At 41.8% G+C, this 23,264-nt stretch overlaps 1 protein-coding gene across 3 annotated transcripts; it reads left to right on the plus strand.

The window, feature by feature from the left end:
- On the plus strand, positions 1 to 22,753 carry TNFRSF9 (TNF receptor superfamily member 9). 3 transcript variants are annotated; one of them, XM_080800041.1, is made up of 9 exons: positions 1 to 718; positions 8,454 to 8,527; positions 9,258 to 9,427; positions 10,164 to 10,271; positions 10,694 to 10,831; positions 11,269 to 11,335; positions 13,489 to 13,577; positions 14,141 to 14,275; positions 21,124 to 22,753. In XM_080800041.1, the coding sequence occupies exons 3-9, from the start codon at positions 9,313 to 9,315 to the stop codon at positions 21,210 to 21,212; spliced, it is 741 nt and encodes a 246-aa protein (XP_080656167.1). In that variant the 5' UTR covers positions 1 to 718; positions 8,454 to 8,527; positions 9,258 to 9,312; the 3' UTR covers positions 21,213 to 22,753. The 3 variants fall into 3 exon arrangements, with proteins under 3 accessions (XP_080656167.1, XP_080656165.1, XP_080656166.1); XM_080800039.1 differs by having other exon boundaries at positions 346 to 718; positions 13,489 to 13,619; positions 21,124 to 22,747; XM_080800040.1 differs by having other exon boundaries at positions 591 to 718; positions 8,454 to 8,565.
- The last annotated feature ends 511 nt before the right edge of the window (positions 22,754 to 23,264 follow it).

The raw sequence follows: 23,264 nt of genomic DNA on the forward strand, positions 1-23,264 counted from the left end.
ATCCCAGATTGGGTTCGGTGGCGGGCGCTGACCGGCGGGCGGGTTCCCGCGCCCGGGAGCGCCGCTGCGCGCGGGTCGCCGGTCGCCCAGCGGCGGCGTTCTGGAGAGCCTGCGGAGCCCCGCGTCGGAAACGCGGCCGTGCCGGGGGCCCCGTCCGCTCTCATTTCTCCCTGGCTCTTGGTGGAACACCCCGCCCTGCTCTGCTGTTCACTGCCGTCCTCACGGATTAGGGTCTGATTAGGATTTCGATATACGGTCATCAAAAGCGTTAAAAACACCTTTCATTTGTGAAGTGTGAATAGTAATGCCTGCCCACCGTTCGGTGAGGTCCCCGCGAGATCCTGCGTAGAACAAGAGGTCCGAGGAACTGAAATGTGGGGTCCCGCCGGGCTCTGTGCTGCGGTGGTCCTTTATTCTAATTCTGCTGCGGCGTTTCCAGATCCCAGGGATCTTGGCAACACGGTGATCCACGAGCCTCAGCGACATTTTCCCCAGTGGTTGAAGCGATCAGTGTTCCGCCAGCAGCACACATTGGACTCTAGCAGAACTTTCTGAGTCCTTGCTCCTGCCCTTTGACTGCATCCTGTCTCCCTCTTACTGCACGTGGTGTTAAGCTGGGGCTGCGCCCGCGGTGAAAACTGTTCCCGGCAACCTTTGGCGCGGCTGCCTGGTGCCGTGGACCTGCTGGCTTTGGCCTAAGCAAGGGATTGCAGTCAAGGTATGCAACGGTGTTCCAGTCCCTCTCCCTCCACACTGGTGTTCCTTATCTTCCACATTCTTAATCTCTTACTCTCCCTCACTCATTTTTTCTGTTCCTGGTACAGAAGGTACCCTGTACTTTGTCTCCTCCGTGCTCTGGCACAAAGCAGTTCCCTTTAACTGGAATGCATCTGTGTCCCTACAAGCCTTTCAAGGTATTTTCCATTTTGCAAAACCCAGTTGCAGTGCAGAACGATCCAGGAGACCATATAAAGTATTCCTATAGTACTTTGTTCTCCTGTTACAGAATCTGTAAGGCTGGGTGGCCTTATCATAGTTATTTGTGCAAAATTCCTCCCTCTCTAGGGTGTGAAGGCTGTTGGCACTGGGCCTTACCTGGCTACACCTCACAAGACAGCAAAACTCATTCAAGAAACTTTGAGTGCCTGTCATGGGCCCAGCGCTGCCCTGGGAGCTGGGGATACAGTGAAAAACCCCGTCCTCTCCAACCGCGCTCACCTCCCTGAGTGGGAGAAAATAAGCAAATGCACCGATGACTGTGTGTCATGTGGTGGTGCGCACAATCAAGGAAAGTAGAGGGAAGAAAGCAGATGGAGAGTAACACGGAGAGGAGGAAACCTAAGTGAGACGAGCGGACAAGTCATCTAGAAAGTGAGACGATGAGATTTTAGGTGAGAGAGCAGCAAAGAAGGGCCCCGAAGCCAGTGTGTGTTTCCTCCATCAAAGAACAGCGGGGCAGGCACCCTTGAGGGGAGTGGAAGGGCGCAAAGTGGGAGAAGCGACCGGTCGAATCCTGTGCACGTTTGCATCAGACATTCAGTAAATGCTCTTGAATCGAATTTATTGAATTGATAAGGGATAGAGAATGATGTAATGATAGTAACATCAAGACTTGGAAATTGCTGGAGTGGAATAGGCCTCCTAGGCACATACTAGGTGTTTGCAACTTACATGTGTGTCCATTAGAACTCTTACTTAGTTCGGTGGCATTGAACTGAAATAATATCTCAATGAAAACCCATGGTTTATGCAGCAGTCTGCTGTTGTAATGGAAATCTGGAAGAAAAGGACACAGATTTTAAAGGATGAAATGGATTGACATGTGACTGGAGTTACTTGGTAGAGAATAGCGGTCACCATTGAAAAGTTCAGATGGTGGGGATGCCTGGGTGCCTCAGTTGGTTGAGTGTCTGCCTTCGGCTTGGGTTACGATCCCAGGGACCTGAGGTCAGGCTCTCTGCTCAGCGGGGAGCCTGCTTCTCCCTCTCCTTCTGCCTGCTGTTCTGCCTACTTGTGCGTGCGCGCGCTCTCTCTCTCTCTCTCTGTCAAAGAAATAAATAAATAAAATCTTGAAGAAAAAAAGTTCAGAAGGATACAAAATCCATCTTCTGATGTTGTCTTGCTTTTGATTTGGAAGAAAAAGAAAACTTGTATGTTAGTTGACAAAAGTTGAGTTTGTGAAATAATTGGATATATTTGTGTATTTGTTCATTATAAAAACACTATCCTTAAAAAAACAAAAACAAAAAAACCCACTATCCTTCCCCAGGGCTAAGGTGAATGCTAGGGAGAGTGGCCACAGGCAGAAGCTGGCTTTCAGCAGAAAGTCATAAGCTTCAAGACAACTTTGCTTGTTGGGATGATTTTTTTTTTTTTTTATCACAGTTGTCATTTGCAGCCTAAAGAACATTTCCCCCTAAGTGTCCTGTGGCAGCGATCTTCAGTGGGATTTTAAAATACAGAACACTTGTGTACTTAATAATTTTTGGTTACATGCTCTTAAATTTTTAGAAGTCAATCTAGCTTCCTCCAGAAAGTGGCTACTACTGATGGCACTCTTCACCTTTCTCAAAGTTGAAATCGACTGTCAGTTTATTGGTAATCATTCACATAGATGAGCTCAAATGTGGTTTCCGACTCAGCTCTCAAACCACAACATCGGCAGTCTCAGGCTCCGCTGCTGAGTCAACAGATCTTTTTATTCATTCACAGGAATGAGTAGCTCCCAAGTTAGTCATGACTCTGGGCCCAATGTCGGAGTGAGAAGAGCAGGGGCTCCGGCCCTGGCTTCTTTGCCTAACTGCGGCTGTCGGTGTGCCAAGTAGATACGCTGTCCTGATTCCAGCCTGTCAGTGTCTAAGCCCAGCTCTGCCCGGCTAGCTGGATGATCCTGAACAGATCAGCTGACCCTCATGCCTCGGCCCCCACCTATACAATGGGAATAACTTCACAGGGTTATTCTGAGGGTGAAAGGCGTTAACAGAGATGAAGTTACAACAGTGGCCTGTAGTAGACACTCCAAGGCTGTCATTAACACTTGGCTTGGTCACTTGAATTTCTTCCAGCTTCAACACTGGAAGAGTAACAATAGTTCTTGCCTTGCAGAATTGCTAAGAGGCTGAACAGTATGCCAAGTGCAACATCTGAAATGCAGGAAGCAACGAGTAAGTGTTGGTGATTACCAAGTACTAGAAAACATTTGTCATGGTCACAATCTGTTTAAATTCATTGGGGAAGGGCCAATAGGAGAGGAACATAGAAAGTGATAGACCATAAGAACATGCCATCTTGATGGGGATGATGAGGGATACAAGTTGCATAGACCGAAGAGCTCTTGCCTTAAGTTGCGGTGACAGGATCCATGTAAGGATTCCAAAGAAGAATGAATTGAAGACTAAACAAGTTCCCAGAGCTAAAACCAAGTATTGAGTATATCCGTCTCAACACAAGATATGAAGGCTGCAAGGAGGCTAGGTATGGGGCTTGTGATCCTGGGGTCTGCAGAAGACCAAGGGGCACTGATAAAACTCAGGGGTCTGTGAACTTGGATGGGAAAAATTACATCTTTTATTTTCACTAACTTCCAGCAGAAATCTAGCATTTCCTTCAATCTTGAATTTAAAAATCAACAGAGCTGGGGTGCCTGGGTGGTTCAGTGGGTTAAAGCCTCTGCCTTCGGCTCAGGTCATGATCCCAGGGTCCTGAGATCGAGCCCCGCATCGGGCTCTCTGCTCAGCAGGGAGCCTGCTTCCCTCTCTCTCTGCCTGCCTCTCTGCCTGCTTGTGATCTCTGTCTGTCAAATAAATAAATAAAATCTTTCAAAAAAATAAATAAAAAAAATAAAAATCAACAGAGCATAGCCAGAGGCACGGTATCTATGACATCACACCAGTGGAAATCAGTTATTTTCATATCACGTTACAGTTATTGCAGATATCCAAAATACCATTTGCACTCATGATTAATTTGAAATTATGACTCACAGTTAATTTGAAATTATGACAGGTGTGTGTTAATGACGAAGCCCACATAGTACCACATTGCAAATTGGCCTTTTAAGTATTTGGTGAGTAGATTTCAAAACACTTAGTTTCCTCTGTAATCCTGTGTATTGTATTTTACAAACTTAAGAACATTATCCGGTGAGGGGTAAACACAGACAGAGATCACAGGACAAAAGGACACCGCGCACAAAAAAGGTTAAGAATCCTTGTCAAGAGCATGAACTCCAGAACCAACCAACCAGATGAACCCTTTCTCTGCTCCTTACCAGCCTGGTGACACTGGACAGGTTGCCCAGCTTCTCTGTGGCCCAGTTTTCTCATCTGTAAAGTAAGGACAAAGGCTATTGGAAGATATAATTGGGAAAATGATGTAAACATGTAGGTAATACCTCACAGGGAGTAAGCACTCTGTAAATGTCAGCCATCGGCGGAAAAGCATCTTACGGGAGACCCAAGGAAGGGAAGGTACAGTGTAGGTGGGGGTGCACATACCAGAATGATTTCCCAAGGGAGAAAGAGAAAGAAAAGGTTAGGGCATGAGGAGGTAGGCGGGCTGTGAGACTGCAGTTAACAAACTCATGCATTCATGTCCTCATTCATTCATTCAATAAGGGTTTCTTGAATGCCTGCTAGTGCCTGTCAACGCTTTTGCTAGCACTGGTGGAGTCTGGAGCAGGAGTAGAAATGGAACTCACATACCGTATGTCTGAATATTTAACAGTGGCAAATCAAGCTAAGATGTGTTAAATGTGTTCCGTTTTTCTATTCCAACAGAGATGTCTTCAAAATAACAATAGTAATTGTTTTTATGTCACAAAGTTGGGAAAATGCCAATGATAACCGAATTTAATTATTGCAGTTAACTGAATGTACTTGGATGGTCTGGGAATGTTTAAATGGGTGGTAAAGACAGATAATTCATAAGTTTTATGTATTTGCTCCATAAAACTTTCTTTTTTCTTGCCTTTATTTCATTTGTTGTAATTGAGAAAGTCACATAATTTGTGTCTTGTCAGCAGTGCTGACAAAAGAGTAAAATACCATATAACTGTACTCAAAGCATACAGAATTTATACGCATGCAATGTAAAATGTAAATGTAAATAGAATTTGTTCAAAAAAATTATTTTTCATGTTTGTTTTTAAAAAGTTACTCTACTAAAAGCTTTAAAATTATCTATTAAAATAAAAAAGAAAGATAGTTGATAAATATCAAATAGCCAAAATTATTTCAATGTATCTGAGGCTTTTTATTTTTGAAATGTAATTAAGTTTCATTAATTTTTTTTTTTTTTTTTGAGAGAAAGCATGTGAGTGGGGTGAGGGTGGGTAGGGGGAGAGGGAGAGAGAATCACAAGCAGGCTCCACACTCAGCGTGGAGCCCAACGCGCAGCTCGTTCTCATGACCCTGAGATCATGACCTGAGCCGAAATCAAGAGTCAAGCACTCAAGTGACTGAGCCATCTAGGTGCCCCTATTTGTTTATTTATTTAAGTGATCTCTGCACCCAACATGGGACTTGAACTCATGACCCCAAAATTAAGAGTCACATTCCGTACAGACTGTACAGGCGCCCCCAATCCTGCAGTCCTTATGTTATTTACTCTGCATATACATATTTAAAGGTCATATGAATTCATAGTGCAAAGGGTTCCTCAGACTTCATGTCCAACTGTTATGAATTCCACGCTAATCCGCAAGAACTCCCAGAACTGCAAACAGGAACATTAATAAGATCAAGAAGATGGACGCTTGGGACTTTTGGAAACTCTACTTGCCATAAAATGCTTGCAACATAATAGGTTACATGAGAATCTGTTACATCCCAGGTATTGCAAAAACAGTAGACTGTACGAGAATCCATTATACTCCAAGGATGTGGCTAACTAATTTGCCTTTCCCAGCTGCAGTGCTCTGGGGCTCACACCATGCCTGTCACTCCGAGGCCACAGCCCAGTACAGAGATGCTATCACCGTGTGTTTCTAGGCCATAGACCAAGAGCCACGCTTACCTTTGGTTAGTGTGGATAGCACGTGCCTCAGGTTAACTACAAAATTTGCCTTAGCTTCCTGTGATGATTTTATCAAACAAAAGTATGATAAATGAACAGTATACAACTCCTTAAACTCTCGAATGGAACTGTGAATAGCCTTCAGCAGACTGTGAAGCTGTTGACTTTGTGTAACACGGGCGGGTGAACTAATCTTGAGAATCTTTCCTCTCGGTAAAGACTTTTATGTCACTAGCCCTGCCTGAAAAAGCGAGTTAATTACTGTGCTGGGAAATGACAGACGTCACTTTCAGAGGAGGTAATGTCTCCGCCCACAGACTATCCAAAAGGTAGATTAGTAAGTAACATTAGTAACATTTAGTTAAATGAAAATAGAGCCCAGTTAAATGTCACACGGCAAAGTTAAACAGAGGACCACATGTAAATGAGGAGGCACCTTGGTTAGATGGGTGGCTTTGAAAGTGTTAGGCGATCAGCAATGTCATTTTTATATGGTATGAAACTCCTACATAGGGCCAATTCTCCTGAAACCAGTGGAGAAGATCCCATAATTATCACAGGTAAAGTGACTCTCTGAGGACCCTCAGAATTTGGGAATAATTCTGTGGATAACCCATGCATTTTCCTTCTCTTTTGCTACTTGCCCTGGTTCCCTTACTGAGCACCAGCCTGGGAGCTAGGGAATGAAAATTTTAAAGCAGTTAAGTCTTGTAATAACAGTTACTGTTTTCTTGAGACCAGATGTCTTTTGGATGAGTCTATGGATGTGGAATGTCCAGAATAGGCAAATTCATAGAGACAAAAAGCAAACTTGTGGTTACCAGGGTCAGGGTTGGGGTGCAGTGGGGAGTGATGGCTCATGGGTATCTCTGGGGAGTGATGAAAATGTTCTGGAATGATATCCTGATGATAGTTGTACAACATAGTGAATATCAGTGAATTCTGTGAAACAAGCACTTTAAAATTGTAAAATTTATGTTGTGTGAGTTATATCTTAATTTTTTTAAAGGTGACCTCAGGTGAGGTCCCAGTAGTCTGGATAGTGGGCTATAGGATCTAGGTTTCCTTTAGTGGACAACAGGGAGCCACTGAAAGTTTCTAAGGAGGATGGTGGCATGATAGGGGTCGTGGAAACATGTAACGTGCTTACCGCAGAGCAAGTGTTCAATAAACATTAGCTCCCTTCTCCCCTCTCTTCCTCCCCAATTTGACACTAAGCCCTACAGTGTCTCCTGGGAGAAAATAGGTCTTTCTGTTTGGATCCTAATGGAAAGCCACCCGATTTAGTTGAAACCACTCTCGTTATGGTTTCCCTGGTTGTCTTCCTAAGGATGCCCTGGCCTCTCGGTCCTGGCCAGGCTCATCTTAGTGTCCCTAGAGCGTCTTCCTCTCTTCCTCCCTCCTCCTCCTCTCCACGCCTCCTTCCTCTCTTTCTCCTGCACTCCTCTTCCTCTTCTTCTTCCTTTTCATTTTTTTTAAAGTTTTTATTTGTTTACTTAAGCAATCTCTACAGCTCACATGGGGCTTGAACTCAGGACCCCGAGATCAAGAGTCGCATACCCTTCCAACTGACCCAGCCAGGTGCTCCTTCTTCTCCCCCCAACCTTTTTAAATTGAAATAATGGTTTTCTTTAAAAAAAAAAAAAACAAACCCTTGTAGATCTCAACTTTATGCAAAGTCATCCGCCATATAAGTTCTAGGTCTTCCTTGTTTCCCCTTCTCTTCATTTCTCCCTTCTCCTTCCCCCATCTCACCCACACAGCAAGGAGCTCAGTAGAGCTCTGGTTGCCGTGGCTTCCGATCCCGGCTCCCCATCCTGCTGATTATCTGGCTAGATTCATAGACACAATGTTCCCACTTGCATAATGCTACTCTAATGATAATGATAATGTCAACTCCTGGAGTTCTTTTGAGGATAGTATTCATTTAAGTGCTTATTAGAGTGATGCCTGGTACATCAGCTGCCTCAGTGATTATGGCTAGAGCATCATATTATTATAGGGCAGGGGGTAAGGTATGGCAAAAGTACTGATATTTCTTTAGAAGTGGATTTCATCCCTCAAATCTCAAATATGTGTAGGACGCGTGAAAGGCTTTGACAAGGACTTGAATGACAACATCCCGGTCCCAAAGTCATCTGAGAGATATCCTAATAGTACATAGCTGCTTCCAAGAAATGGTTTTTTTTTTTTTTAATTTTTTTATTTTAATAAACATATAATGTATTTTTATCCCCAGGGGTACAGGTCTGTGAATCGTCTGGTTTACACATTTCAAAGAAATGGTTTTTAAGAGCCATTGTCAAGGGAGGGTGGGGGCTCTAGGGGATTTTGGGGTCAGCAAACATCAAATGGGCGACCTCACAGAGTCGCCTTGGGGATTTCCCATGAGACTCCGCCCCCAGCTGAGTCACCAAACCCCTGTGTTTGACTTGTAGAGAACGAGAGGCAGAACCTCACTGCTCTGAAGATCAAGGAGTGGAAAGTTCTTCACCAGCCCTGAGACCTCAAGGTTTGTCCATTTGGGACAGTCGGGGGAACGGAGTTGGGGTAAGGACAGACGCTTTATTCTGTTTCTCTGTGTCTAAGCTTTTTGCCCTTCTAATTTCTAATAATTTTTATTCCATAGTCTATTAAATAAAGATCAAGCACCTGGCCTAAGGAGATTTCTTACTTCTTAGTTCTGTTACTATATGAGCTTCAGATCTCAAAACGGGCAAATATATGCCAATTAAGAAAATGTGATCATGAGTTGAGCGGAGTGGTGCTTCAGCGTTTTAACAACCGGGTGTTGAAATGTTCACATGTTGTTCTGACAACGGGGAAAGAGTAATGAGATATCTCCCCACTGAGCTAAACTATTAGATAGGACGGACAGATTGTCATTTGAAGAACCCTATCTCAGAGCCAGCAAACAGCTGGCATTGTTGAAATCTGGATGAAATGCTAAGTGTCTATGAAAGTCCCCAAAAATTCTTGTTATTGTTATTTCTCCATTTTGGCAAAACATGTTGGAGAATGCACGCTTAGATTTTGGCAAACCTGCACAAAGCTATGTGTGTAGTCAGGTTTGTCTTATCATAGAACTGTCCATGCATTTGCCAGCTTTTCCATAATCTCCCATCATTAATTGTTTCTGAAAGTCCCCGAGTTATCTTGTGGATGGCATAGGTAATGGTTGAAATGTAGATAATCCTAAAAGGAGAAACCACCTCATTCTTGGAAATTTTTACCTTTTGCAGACAGGTATTTGTGAAACCAGCTACTCTTGGAATCTTCTTTGGTCGTATCCTATCTATGCAAGATTTCACCATGGGCAGTGGCTATTACAACATAGTGGCTGCTGTATTATTGGTCATGAATTTTGAGAGGACAAGATCAATACAGGATTCTTGTAGTAAATGCCCAGCCGGTAAGAACCAAGTTAACATGTGTGTTTGATCTGTTCTGTTGAACTCATGGTTCAGGTAGTCTGGTAGTCAGGGTTACTAAGTTCTGTTTTGATTTTTTTTTATTCATTCATTTACAGATATTTCTTGGATGCTGCATCTTGGCTGTGTGAGTGTAGCCGTGTCACTTCATCCCCTGTGCCCCAGCTTTGGGATCTGGGGATAATGAAAGAACCTATCTTATAGCTCTGCTGGGAGGATCCTATGCTAGGTTCTAAACAGTGCATGGCACAGGGCAAGAGCACAGTAAAGGTCAGCCTTATCTCTGAGGACCTGTGCTCAGCCTGGGGAGCACAGCAGGGATTAAGAAGGGGCAGGGGGCTTCGCAGAGTGGGGAGAAGCAGACACATGTACATTTTAGTATCCTGATGAAGGATGCTGATTTCCTGAATCCCGTCATAGGGATCTCCTGGATCAATCAAGAGAAATTCATTTTTGTTCAATAGTTAAAGGAAACAGTTCACTTTCTTTTGGTTTATTGCAATATCTGTACTTTGTTATTTATAATTCTGTGGCTATGTTAAGGGAAATCTTGCAAAAGTGTAATTATAATTATAAAAGTCAATCAAAATAAAGTGTATCACTGTGCCACCTGGAAACTAATCATTGTTTCTTACTCTAGTTTTCTTGTGAACTTCAGAATGCTTTGGGCAATGACTGTGCATTGTCAAACAGTGTCCCTATGATCTACCTTCTTAGGTACTTTCTGTGGGAAAAGCGAGGGTCAGATCTGCATTCCTTGTCCTCCAAATAGTTTCTCCAGCACCAGTGGACAAAAGTCCTGTGTCATATGCAGGCGGTGTGAAGGTATGATTTAAAAGATGTATGTTGATCCAGACATGTGTTGGGATGACAGGTTTTTGTTCCCTAGTGTGTTGCCCTCTCTGGAGAATGTTAAGCATTAACAGGTTCCTCTGTCACAAGGCAGGTCCAGTAAAATAATCTGCTGTAAAAGCAATAATCTGTAGATTGACCTTTTAAACATTAGAGGACACACTCATTTGATGAGAAAGAAGGGTTTAATTAGGAAAATATAAAAATGTCTTCTATAGAGATTTAAAAATGAACTTTATACTTTAAGGTCAACAAGAACATTGTAGGAGTGAGCATGGTTTTTGTGGGGGAGGGTTGTTTTTCTTTTTTTTTTTCACCATGATTTTTACTGCAGAACATCAATTTGCTTCCTGGAGTCAGAGGTCAAGTGTAATATAACTTGGGAAATTTTGTAGGTGTTTTCAGGACCAAGAAGGTGTGTTCCCCCATCAGCAATGCAGAATGTGAGTGCATCTCAGGATTCCACTGCTTGGGGACAGGATGTGCCATGTGTGAACCGGATTGTAAACAAGGTCAAGAATTAGCCAAGGAGGGTAGGTTTGCTCTGCTTCAATCTAGGGCAAGTCTGCTTATCTAGACATATGTCATTAGTTTAGGTCTCAGTCCTTTGACTATAAAGTAACACATAGAGGAGTAGAACCTTAAAGTAACATACAATGAACCACTGAGTCAAGCATATATTTACAAAATTATTTTTCGATCAATGGAAATAATTTGAAACCACAACATTTGTTATTCACCAGGATCATGCATTTTCATACATTTCATACATTTATACACAATAGTCTATGTATGATTAGAACAACAACTTTAGTTATCTTGGGGTTTCGTTTCCAGAGGCATTGTTGAACGGACTGTGGTGATTGTATTCTTAATGACTTTATTATTGTGTGATTATGTTCACCACAGGAAAAGTTATGAAATCTTAGAAGTATTCCCCTTTTTAATTGTTGCTTTAATTTTTATGCAGGTTGTAAAGACTGTCGCTTTGGGACATTTAATGATCAGAAACGTGGCAGCTGTCAACCCTGGACAAAGTACATATAATTTCCTTTTGCTTTCAAAATAGAGAATCTGGGTTAACCTTTTTGGTTTATGTATCTATTTTTTATGAAGTTATTTTTTAAAGATTTGTTTATTTGTCAGAAAGAGAGAGAGAGAGAGAGCGCAAGCAGGGAGAATGAAAGACCGAAGGAGAAGGAGGCTTCCCGTCGAGTAAGAAGCCTGACTAGGTCCTCAATCCCAGGACCCTGGGATCATGACCTGAGTTGAGGGAAGATGCTTAACTGACTGAGCCACCCAGGCGTCCCCGGGTTAACATTTTTGAAGACAAAGAATGTTATCACTGAAGTTTTAAAAAAATCTGCCTGGGGCGCTGGCTGGTGTCAGTTGGTGGAGTGTGTGACTCTTGATCTCAGGGTCATGAATTCCAGTCCCCTGTGGACGTGCAACCTACTTAAATCTATCAAGTATAGGCATAGAAGAGCATACAAACAGGCAGCGTGTGAACCGTATGAGGTTGTCGTACTCGGATACACAGAGTGAGCATTTTCTCCAGAAATAATGCCCAGAGCACTTAGCTCAAATTTGCTGGAACTTTGCTACTGTCTTACCCAGCTGTTCCATTCTGTTTCCTTCCAATCTCCTTGCTGTCTCTTGCTTTTCCTCACTGATCCCTCAGCCCATCTTCAAGGGTGCAAAGCCAGCACTGAGAGTGATACAAGAAGGGGAAATTATGTTTCCTACCCTCAAAAACCCAACACCTACTTGGGCAAACAAGACCATCACAGAAGTAAAACAGCCAGCGGCATCCATGGAAATATGCCTGTTGACCTGTGTGATCAGGAGCAGAGCTACTCAGAGCGTGGTCTGAGAACAGGTGCTGGTACACCGACAGTTTGTGGTATCTGTGGCAGGAACACTACACACTCTGAGAGTGAGCGTTTAGAAATGTGTAAGGCAACTGGCAGAGTCGTGTGTGTCTGTCAACTCATAAAGATTGAGGTCTTGTATTTTGTATGCCTTCATTCTGTTTTTCATTCGATTTTCTTACTAGAAAATCATTTTGATTAGTATTTTACATTTAGATTCTTAGGTTTTACAGAAATATTGGTTTGTACAGATTGGGAAAGTTTTTTTTTTAAGGTCTTTTAACACAAAGAGTTCAGAGAAGTTGATGAGTCTGCATGGAAAGTGGGATTGAACTGGTTTTAGAGGAAGAGTGAGTTTGCGTTAGGTAACAGGATGAGGGAAAAGACAGACGACAATGATGATGGTGATGGCATCAGTGATGGTGATGGTGGTGATAATGGGGATGGTGGTGGTGGTAATGGTGATGATAGCTACCATTTATTGGGATGTGTGGGTCTGGGTTCATAAAGTCCAGCCCCTGCAAGTGTGTCCCGGGACCATTCATTTACTTTTCACAACAGTCCTCGGGAGTAAATATACCTTCTCTTACAGATGAGAAAACAGGCTTAGAGAGATTTTCTTAACCTGCCCATGGTCATTCTGCACAGGGAAAGACCCCAGCCTCAAACCCATGTCTGTCTGATGCCAACACATCATAGGATTAGGAGCTCCTAACCCTTATGCTAGGTTGTCTGTCCTTCATACATGCCAGAGATGGTCAAATATGCTTAAAAAATTAAGGGCGAGGGGCGCCTGGGTGGCCCAGTGGGTTAAGCCTCTGCCTTCGGCTCGGGTCATGGTCTCAGGGTCCTGGGATGGAGCCTTACATCGGGCTCTCTGCTCAGTGAGGAGCCTGCTTCCCCCACCCTGCCCTGCCTGCCTCTCTGCCTACTTGTGATCTCTCTCTCTCTCTCTCTCTCTCTCTGTCAAATAAATAAATAAAATCTTTAAAAAGATTTTAAACAAAAACCATCTATAAAGAAATTGAGGGTGAGAGACTAGCAGGCAAAACAGTCTGGGGAGAGTTGTGGGACAGGTGCTCCCCAGCCTGGGAAGAAAGAAGAATCCAGTTAGTTGGGTAGAATAGGGTGAATTATGGAACTGTGAAAGCTGGAGGCAACGAGCCAGCCAAGTGTATGTTTTCCATAATGTCTTTATACCCAGACCCACACATCTTTATCACTAGGCTACTTTATTGGATGGAAAATGTCAACATTTTTCATTAGAATGACCTGTACCTAAATTAATTATTTGAACTCTTTTCATTGGGTGGCCCAAGCTGTTCCTTGGATGGAAAGTCTGTACTTGTGAATGGGACGAAGGAAAGTGATGTGGTGTGTGGACCGGCGTTGGCTGACTTCTCTCCAGGTACAACCTCCGCCACTATGCCCGTCCCTGCAAGAGATCCAGGTAGCTCGTTCATTGTTATCAAACCAGAGTAGATGTATTATGGCTATTCTGATTGGAATGTATATCACCCCAATACTGTGGTGCCTCACATCTCTGCCTACAATGGGCGCCTCCTGCATGCCTTCCTTCTTTCATTCTGGCATCAAGAAACCTATCAAATTTTTTCAAGTATTTGTCATGCACTCTGAGACGCATGTTAGTAATCAGAACAAGGTGAAACTACCCAGATGAACATTACACCTTTGATAATGTCAGATTACGGGGATTATAGGGTCCCATATTTTCCATATTCTAGAGAGGCCATGCCACTTAATTTTTGTGGGCCTCTGGAAAAAAAAATTTAGGGTTTTTTTTTTTTTAAGTTTTCTTATATGCAGGGAAGTTTATTAAGTTAGCTGGTTAGAGATGCCCAAGGCACCACTTCTCCTTGTGATTAGGGATTTACCAATGTAACTATAAATATACGCATATTTGCAAAACTATGTATCTGCATGCATTTCTCCTTTTGCTCTTTTTTAAAGGTCATACCCCCCAGATCATCGTCTTCTTCCTTGCACTGACATCGGCTGCTGTGCTGTTCCTGGTGTTGTTTCTAGTGCTCCGTTTCTCTGTCCTTAAACGTGGCAGAAAGAAACTCCTGTATTTATTCAAACAACGTAAGACCAATATAAGCGTATTCGATATGAGCTCTTTTGAGGCAAAACTTTTTATGGTAGAAAGGAAAAGGTTCTTTTTTTGGTTAGCATAGCACAGAGGTTATCAAGGAGGGACAGTTTTGTCACCAAGGAGACATTTGGTAATGTCTGGAGACAGTTTTGGTGGTCACAACCTTGGGGGTGTGGAAGGCACCTAGTAAAAGGAGTTGGAGATGCTGCTTAAATTCTACAATGTACAGGAAAACAGTTACCCACCCACCCCCTCCAGCTTTCACCAAAATCTCTGATTCAAAGAATCGTCCTTCCCTCCTTCACCCCCACCTACAACACAAATGCCTTGCCAAGAGTGGTGATGAGTAATTAGTGAGTTGCAATGAAGCTGTAATGCATTTTTTAAATATTTTAGACCATTAAAAAAACCTTTCTATTTTGAAATAATTACAGGTTTAACAGGAAGTTGTAGAGACAGTACAGAAAAGTCTCAGTTGTCGTTCATGGGGGTACATCTTCTGTAACTAGAGCACAATACGAAAACCAGGCGGTTGACATTGGCACGTTGTGTGTGTCTAGCTGTATGTCATTTGATCACACGTGTAGACTGGCGTAACCTGCGGCGCAACCAATACAGAAGTATTCTCTCCCCACCAGGATCCCCTCTTGCTGGTCCTCTGTGGTCACATCCACTCCCTCCCTGTTCCTCCTGATAGCATAAGTCTGTTTTCCATCTCTACACTTGAAAAAAAAAAAGGTTTTATTTATTTATTTATTTGTCAGAGACAGAGAGAGAGAATGCACAAGCAGGGGGAATGGTAGGCAAAGGGAGAAGCAGGCTCTCCACTGAGTAGGGATCCCGAGGCAGGACTCGATCCCAGGACCCTGGGATCATGACCTGAGCTGAAGGCAGAGGCTTAATTGACTGAGCCACCCAGGCGTCCCCCATCTCTACACTTTTGTCACTTAGAGAATGTTATATAAATAGAAGCATGCAATGTATAAGTTGATTATAAGCATGTTACCTTTTCAGATTGCCTTTTTTTCACTCAGCTTAATGCCACTGAGATCCTCCCAAGGCATGATGTGCTTCAACCGTGGGCTCTTTTTTTTCTTTTCTTTTCTTTTTTCTTTCTTTCTTTTTTTTTTTTTTTCTTTTTTACCACTGACCAGCATTCTGTGGTATCGTTGAACCAACCTCTGTTTGTTTGACCATTCACCAACTAAGGGACATTTTGATTGTTTCCAATTTTTAACTGTTGAATATAAAGCCTTCGTGGATAATCACCTACAGGTCATGTGTGGACGTAAGTTTTCCTATTGCTAATATAAATGCCCGGGAATGCAATTTCTGGGCCATGTGATTTGTTGTTTTAAGAAACTGCCAAACTATTTTCTGTAGGAGTTTGTCCCATTTAACACTCCACCAGATGGCATATGAGCCACCATTTCTCCTCACCCTTGCTAGCGTTTTCTACCACCACAGTTTCTTACCCAGCCATTTGAAGAGGAATATAGTAATAGCCTACTCTGGTCATCTGCCTTCCCCTAAGGGTACAATATCTTTTCACGTATTTTTTTTTTAAGGTTTTATTTACTTATTTGAGAGAAAGAGCAAGAGAGCACAAGCAGGGGCGCCTGGATGGCTCGGTGGGTTAAAGCCTCTGCCTTTGGCTCAGGTCATGGTCTCAGGGTCCTGGGATTGAGCCCCGCATCGGGTTCTCTGCTCAGCAGGGAGCCTGCTTCCTCCTCTCTCTCTCTGCCTGCCTCTCTGCCTACTTGTGATCTCTGTCTGTCAAATAAATAAATAAATATCTTAAAAAAAAAAAAAAAAGAGAGCACAAGCAGGGGCAGAGGGAGAGAGGGAGAAGCAGGCTCCGTGCTGAGCAGAGAGCCCGATGCGGGGCTCGATCCCAGGACCCAGAGATCATGACCTGAGCCAAAGGCAGAGGCTTAACCTGCTGAGCCACCCAAACATCTCTCACGTACTTATCTTCCACCTGTGTGTTTTCCCCAGTGAAATCTTCCCTCATGTCTTTGGTCTGTTTTCTAATTAGACTTTTGTTTATTTTACTATTGACATTGGAGAGTTCTTGGTACCTGCTAGATGAGTCCTTCAGCACGTGTGTGGTTTGCGTTTCTGCCCGCTCTGTAGCTCGAATTCCCCTCCTCTTCATGGAGTCTTCTGCAGAAAAAAGGGTTTTAATTTTGGTAAAGTACAATTTGCCAGGTGTGTCATGTCTGAGAACTCTTCAAGTCCTGGATCGCAAAGATTTTTATTCTCTCCCGTGTCATCCTTTAGATATTTTACATTTAAATCTGTGGTTTAGTTTTAGCTAAGCGTTGCATAAGGTGTGAGAGGTTTAGGTCAAGAATTTTTTTTTTTCCTATGGATGTCCAGTTGTTCTGGCATCATTTGCTGAAAACATCATCCTTCCTTCATTGAATCGTTTTTGTGGCTTTCTCGAAAAACAGTTAGTTATACTGGTGTGGGGGCTATTGCTGGTTTTTCCCTCTTGTTCCACTGATCTGGGTGTTTCTTCTCTGCGGGTGCCACACTGTCTTGATTACTGTGGCCATAAAACAGGTCCTGAAATTACGTAGAGGGTAGGACGCCTTTCCCCACTTCATTCTTCTTTTTCAAAATTGTTTTAGCTATTCTAGTTCCTTTGCACTTCCAAATAAATTTTAGGATAATCTTATCTGTAACTACAAAAAGTCAGCTGGAAGTCTGATAGCAACTGTGGTCAATCTGTATATTAGTTTGGTGAGAAACGATGTCTTTACTATGTTAAGGATTTATGTCTTAACATAGTACAGACATTTCTTTTATTTCTTTTACTTTTATTTCCTTCATCAGCATTTTGTGGTTTTCAGCACACCAATCCTGTATGTATTTTGTTAAATTTAGGCTTTAGCATGTAAATTTAAAAAAAAATTCCACGTGGTATTTTATCTTAAATTTTGGTTTCCACCCATTCATTGTTATTCTGTGGGTATAGCTGATGTTCATAGATTGATCTTGTATTCTGTGATTTTGCTGAACTCACTTATTAGTTCTAGGAGTGTGTTGTAAATTCTTTGGGATTTTACATGCACTATGTCATCTGCAAATAGAGCCAGTTTCGTTGTTTCTTTTCCAATCTGCATTTCTTTTATTTCTTTCTCTTGACTTACTGACTAGAACTTCCAGCACTATGTCGAATAAGATTGAATATCCTTATTCGACAGGACAGGGATTGAATATCCCCGCCTCGCTTCTACTCTTAGGGAAAAAGCATTCAGTCTTTCACCAGTAAGTATGTTGTAAGCTATAGGTTTTTAGTAGATTTTCTTTATCAGGTTGAGGAAGTCCTTCCTCTATTTCTAGTTTTCTAATATTTTTGTAAAATCATGAATGAGTGTTTAATTTTGTCATATGCTTTTTCTGCATCAATTGATATGATCATCTGACTTCTCTTCATCAGCCTAAGATGGAGGATTACATAGATTCATTTTTGAATATTAAATCAGCCTTGCATCCCTGGACTAAATTTCACTTGGTCATGGTATATAATCCTTTTTATAAACTGCTTAACTCTATTAGCTAATATTTTGTTAAGAATTTTTATAGCTATATTCATGAGGGATAGTGGTCTGTGGTTTTCTTTTTTGGAATTGTCTTTGTCTCATTTTGGTATCAGAGTAATACTGGCTTTGTGAAATAAGTTGGGATGTGTTCCTTCTCTATTTTCTGGAAGAGATTGTGTAGACTGGTATTAATTCTTCTTTAGATAGTTGGTAGAATTCTCTAGTGAAACTGTCTGGACCCAAAGACTTTCTTTTTGGAGATTTTTAATTACAAAATCAATTTCCTTAATAATTACAGGACTATTCAGGTTATTCATGGTGAGCGAGTTGTGATTGTTCATGTTTTTTAAGGAATTGGTCCATTGCCTCTAAGCTGTGAAATGTATGTGTTTAAGTTATTCATAGTATTCCCTTATTATTTACTTAATTCTCCAAATATGATTGTGGATTTGTGTGTTCTCCTTTTCAGTTTTATCAGGTTTAGCTTTATCTATTTTTCAGCTTGATTGTCTGAGGTACACACAGTTAGTATTGCTAAATACGGGGTAAATCCTGGTCTTCTGGGTAAAGAGACTTCTTTAAAATTACAAAAGTCCCCTCTCCATGCTGATCTTTTTTTTTTTGCTCTGAAATCTACTTTATCTTATATTAATATAGCCCTGATTTTAAAAAGTTAATGTATACATGGCTTACCTTTTTGCATTCTATTGCTTTCAACCTAACTACATTTTATATGTTTTTATAAAGATTTTATTTATTTATTTGAGAGAGGGAAAGAGAGAGAGAGAGAGAGTGCATGCACATGACTGAAGGGAGGGGCAAAGGGAGAGGGAGAGAGAGAATCTCAGACCCCACACTGATTGCAGATCCAGACACAGGGCTTGATCTCATGACCCTGAGATCATGACCTGAGCAGAAACCAAGAGTCAGACCCTTGACCAACTGACCTGGGGTGACCCAGGTGCCCCCATTTTATATTTGGAGTGAATTTCTTGTAGACAACTTATATCAGTCACTCAACTAATCTCTGCCTTTTAACTGGTATATTTAAGCCATGTATATTTAATGTAATTATTCATATGTTAGGACTTAAGATACATTTTATTTTTTGTTTTCTGTTTGCTTTCTCTGGTTTTCATTTCTCTGCATTCCTGGGATTACCTGAACATTTTTTAGAAATCCACTTCTATTTGCCTATAGTTTTTTTGAGTGTATCTCTTTGTATAAATCTTGTAGTGGATGCTCTAGTTATTATACATAATTTATCCATCTACTAGTATAAACATTGTAACACTTTGAATAAAGTATAAAAATATTACCTCCTTTTGCATCCTTTTAACCTCCTCCAATTTATAATATACTTATCTTAAATATTACCACTACATACTTTGAGAACCATATTAGACACTGTTATAATTTTTGCTTCAACTGTCAAACATAATTTGGAAAACTCAAGGGAAGGAAAGTTTATTGTATCTACCCATATATTTGTTCATTCCTTTTTCCTTTATTCTTTTCTGATGATCCAAGATTCCTTCTTTAATCATTTCTCTTCTATTTAGAGACTTTCCTTTAGCCATCCTTTTAGGGTGGGCCTTCTGGTGACAAATTCTCTTAAGTTTTCATCTGAGAATGTCTTGATTTCTCCTTCATTCCTGAAAGATATTTTCACCAGGTATTGAATTTAGGCTTCCAGGAGTTGTTACCAGCCCTTCTGGTTAGACGGGGCTGGAAGACATTCTACACAGTAGGTGGGGTTGTGATTCAGCTCCTTGCCTGGACATGGGCAAACCAGGCACTACAGTGGGCAAAACTCCTGGTTTGAGGGTCTGAGGCAGGCAGATTTGGACCCCATCAACTTCCCTGGTCAGGGTGAGTCCTCAACTTGGCTCTGAAGATAAACAAAGCTTCTGGTTGAGATTGCTCCTTGGACACTGCAAGTGTGTACTCAGTCTGCCAAGATCTGTGTGCTGGTTGCTGCGAGCTCCTCTCCCTTCACCACAGTCAGATTCCTAGTGGTTGGACCCTGTAGATTGCCCTACCTTTCCTGTGGTGTGAGATCAGACTGGGTGCTCTCGTAAAGGGACCCCCATGCTGGGAGAAGCTGGTGGTTCCCTTTGAGTTCTCTTTTCCCACTGGAGGAGCCAGAGGCTCAAGGAGACCTCTCTGTGTGGGGATGCACTGGCCTGCAGGAGGGGCAACGTGGTCAATAGTAACTGCTTCTCTTAACTTCCTAATACAGTCTGTCTTGGTCTCTGTAGTGCTGAGGTGGGGCTGCTGCAGCCTCATCCCCATGTTCTAGGATTCTGCCAGTGTGTCTTGTTCTTGAATAGTTGTTAGTTGTTCTTCTCATGAAGGAGTCATGTTGCCCTCTTGTGATATTACTCCCCTTGGTTATTTTTTTTTTACAGTAAGAAGCATGTTTTTATATATTGAGGCAGGCCCTTTTGCTTTGTTGGGCTGTAAAAAAAAAAAAAAATCTGTTTAAGATGAGCAGTTGCTTGGGGCTGGGTGGCTCAGTCAGTTAAGCATCCAACTCTTGATTTCAGTTCAGGTCATGATCCCAGAGCCCTGAGATTGAGCCCACACTGGGTTCCACACTCAGCAAAGAGTCTGCTCATCCCTCTCCCTCTGCTCTTCCCCCCAGCCCCACTTGTGCACGCACACGCGCGCACACACACACACACACACACACACACTCTCTCTCTCTCTCTCTTTCTCTTGCAAATAAATAAATAAATAAATAAAATCTTTTTTAAAAAGATGAAAAATTGTTCGACAGTAACACAAATACTTCATGCTAACATGTGAAAGGAAACCAGGAAGCCAACGCACAAATCAGTTCTTTAATTGTCAATAGATGGAAGTAGTAGGAGTATCTTTAATATCTTGGTGCCATAAGCATTTCACTCAAAAGAAACTGTCTAGCGTGTAATGTGAGTAACCCTCAAGATTAAAATCCATACTGCTGAATTGAAACTATGGTTATGTTTGGGATATGACTAATTTTGTGCTGTAGTGATTCATGCTCAAGATTTTGGGCCATCGTAGAAAATAAAGAAAATCGCTTTCCAGGACAAGTGAGAGTAAATGGTAAGAAGAAATTGTAAATAATCCTGGGGAAAAGTTCCTACTTGCTATCATCTCTCTTATTGATAAACTTGCTCAAATTAGAGTTGCGCATGGTTGCAACTTAGAGATGTCCTGTGACTGTGATTTACAGAAACTGGATGTTAAATGGTTAAAACAAACAGCAAAAGATAAGTTGCTTTTAAATTACTTTTCAGCATTTGTGAGACCAGTACAAACTGCCCAAGAGGAAGATGCCTGTAGTTGCCGATTTCCAGAAGAAGAAGAAGGAGAATGTGAGCTGTAAGGCAGAAATCCAAACCTCCACGGGGCCTGTCTTGAGAAGAATCACAGGAGAAACATGAGTGATCCCACCATCATATCTTTCTAAATCGAAGACACCATCCTAGATAAGACTCAGGATTACCCCTAAGTCTTCTCAAAATGTTAGCAGATTGGCCTTTAAAAATGTGCCCCTTTTACCACATGTATGGGACAGAGCTGGTGGGAAAGGGGCATTTTCTAGATAATGCTTAATAGGCTTCACTATTTTGTTTTTGAAATCCAAAGAGAATGATGCTTAAAATTACATCATGTGGGCCAATGGTCCAGCTAAAATGACAGTCCAAAATCAATTCCATTTTTTTGAGTGCTAATAGAACCTATGACAAAAAGCCATAAGATGCAAGAAATACCCCCAACCAAATTTTCCATTGGTTCAGATACTCAACACAAGGAGCTCTACTGATGTGAGAGGGGATATTATGACAGTGCCCAGATTTGAGGTCAAGGGAAAAATAGCTCAGGCCTTGAGGAAGAGTTTTGGAAAGAGTTCCAATGTCTTTGCACATTTTGTGGTCCCCTTCATTTTCATATCTCCTGCTTCGTACTGCTCCTCTCTGAGCCGGGGCTTATGTTTTGGTTCTTTGTTGTTGTTTAAAGTTTTTTTAATTTATTACTGAAGTGTAATTGACAAACAACATTATATCAGTTTCAAGTGTACAACATAGTGGCTCCACAATTCTGCACATCACTCAGAGCTCGCCACAGTAAGTACTGTCCCCATCTGTCACCATACAACAGTATTAAAGTATTACTGACCATTTCCTGATGCTGTACTTTTCATCTCTCTGAATTATTTATTTTATAATTAGAAGTTTGTGTCTCTTAATCCCCTTCATCTGTTTTGCCCAGTTTTGAGATTTGGCTTATGTGTTTTTAATTCTTAAGAACATTAAAAATAAGGGGTGCCTGGGTGGCTCAGTGGGTTAAAGCCTCTGCCTTCGGCTCAGGTCATGATCTCAGGGTCCTGGGATCGAGCCCCACATGGGGCTCTCTGCTCAGCAGGGAGCCTGCTTCCCTTCCTCTCTCTCTGCCTGCCTCTCTCCTTACTTGTGATCTCTGTCTGTCAAATAAATAAGAAAAAAAAAATACCTGGTACATCAAACTCCCACAGGCCAAATGTGAGCGGTCATGGGTCTCTGTATGGCTTATGAGCTAAAAATGATTTTTACATGTTTAAATAGTAAAAAACAAATCAAAAGAAGACTAATATCTCATGACATGAAAAAGTATGTAAAATTCAAATTTCAGAGTCCATAAATAAAGTTTTATTAGAACACACAGCCACACTCAGGTCGCTTTTGCATTACAACAGCAGAGTTGAATAGAGATAAGAGACTGTAAGGCCCACAAAGTCTAAAGTATTCAACATCTGACCTTTCATAGGGTCAGAGTCAAGGTCAGAACATCCATCTGTGTGTTGTTTCCTCCCTCATCTGCCTACATCCCCACCTGGCCCCCAGGCACCCTTCCTCAGGAATGTCAATTCAGTCCATTCCCTTGCTTAAAAAAAAAAAAAAAAAAAAAATCATTGCTCATATATTTAAGTACCCCAAAACTATGTTATTTAGTTTTTTTTTTTAATTTTTTATTTATTTTCAGCGTAACAGTATTCATTGTTTTTTCACCACACCCAGTGCTCCATGCAATCTGTGCCCTCCCTAATACCCACCACCTGGTTCCCCCACCCTCCCACCCCGCCCCTTCAAAACCCTCAGGTTGTTTTTCAGAGTCCATAGTCTCTCATGGTTCACCTCCCCTTCCAATTTCCCTCAACTCCCTTCTCCTCTCCATCTCCCCTTGTCCTCTATATTATTTGTTATGCTCCACCAATAAGTGAAACCATATGATATTTGACTTTCTCTGTTTGACTTATTTCACTCAGCATAATCTCTTCCAGTCCTGTCCATGTTGCTACAAAAGCTGGGTATTCGTCCTTTCTGATGGAGGCATAATACTCCATAGTGTATATGGACCACATCTTCCTTATCCATTCATCCGTTGAAGGGCATCTTGG

Source organism: Martes martes (assembly GCF_963455335.1).
Source record: "Martes martes genome assembly, chromosome: 4".
Taxonomy (NCBI): domain Eukaryota; kingdom Metazoa; phylum Chordata; class Mammalia; order Carnivora; family Mustelidae; genus Martes; species Martes martes.

Excerpts from the sequence above, each read along its gene's own strand:
- TNFRSF9 (XM_080800039.1), top strand. The coding sequence starts at position 9,313 with ATGCAAGATTTCACCATGGGCAGTGGCTATTACAACATAGTGGCTGCT. Across the intron at positions 9,428-10,163 it reads TTGTAGTAAATGCCCAGCCG|GTACTTTCTGTGGGAAAAGC; the intron begins GTAAGAACCAAG and ends CTACCTTCTTAG. Across the intron at positions 13,620-14,140 it reads CGTCCCTGCAAGAGATCCAG|GTCATACCCCCCAGATCATC; the intron begins GTAGCTCGTTCA and ends TCTTTTTTAAAG.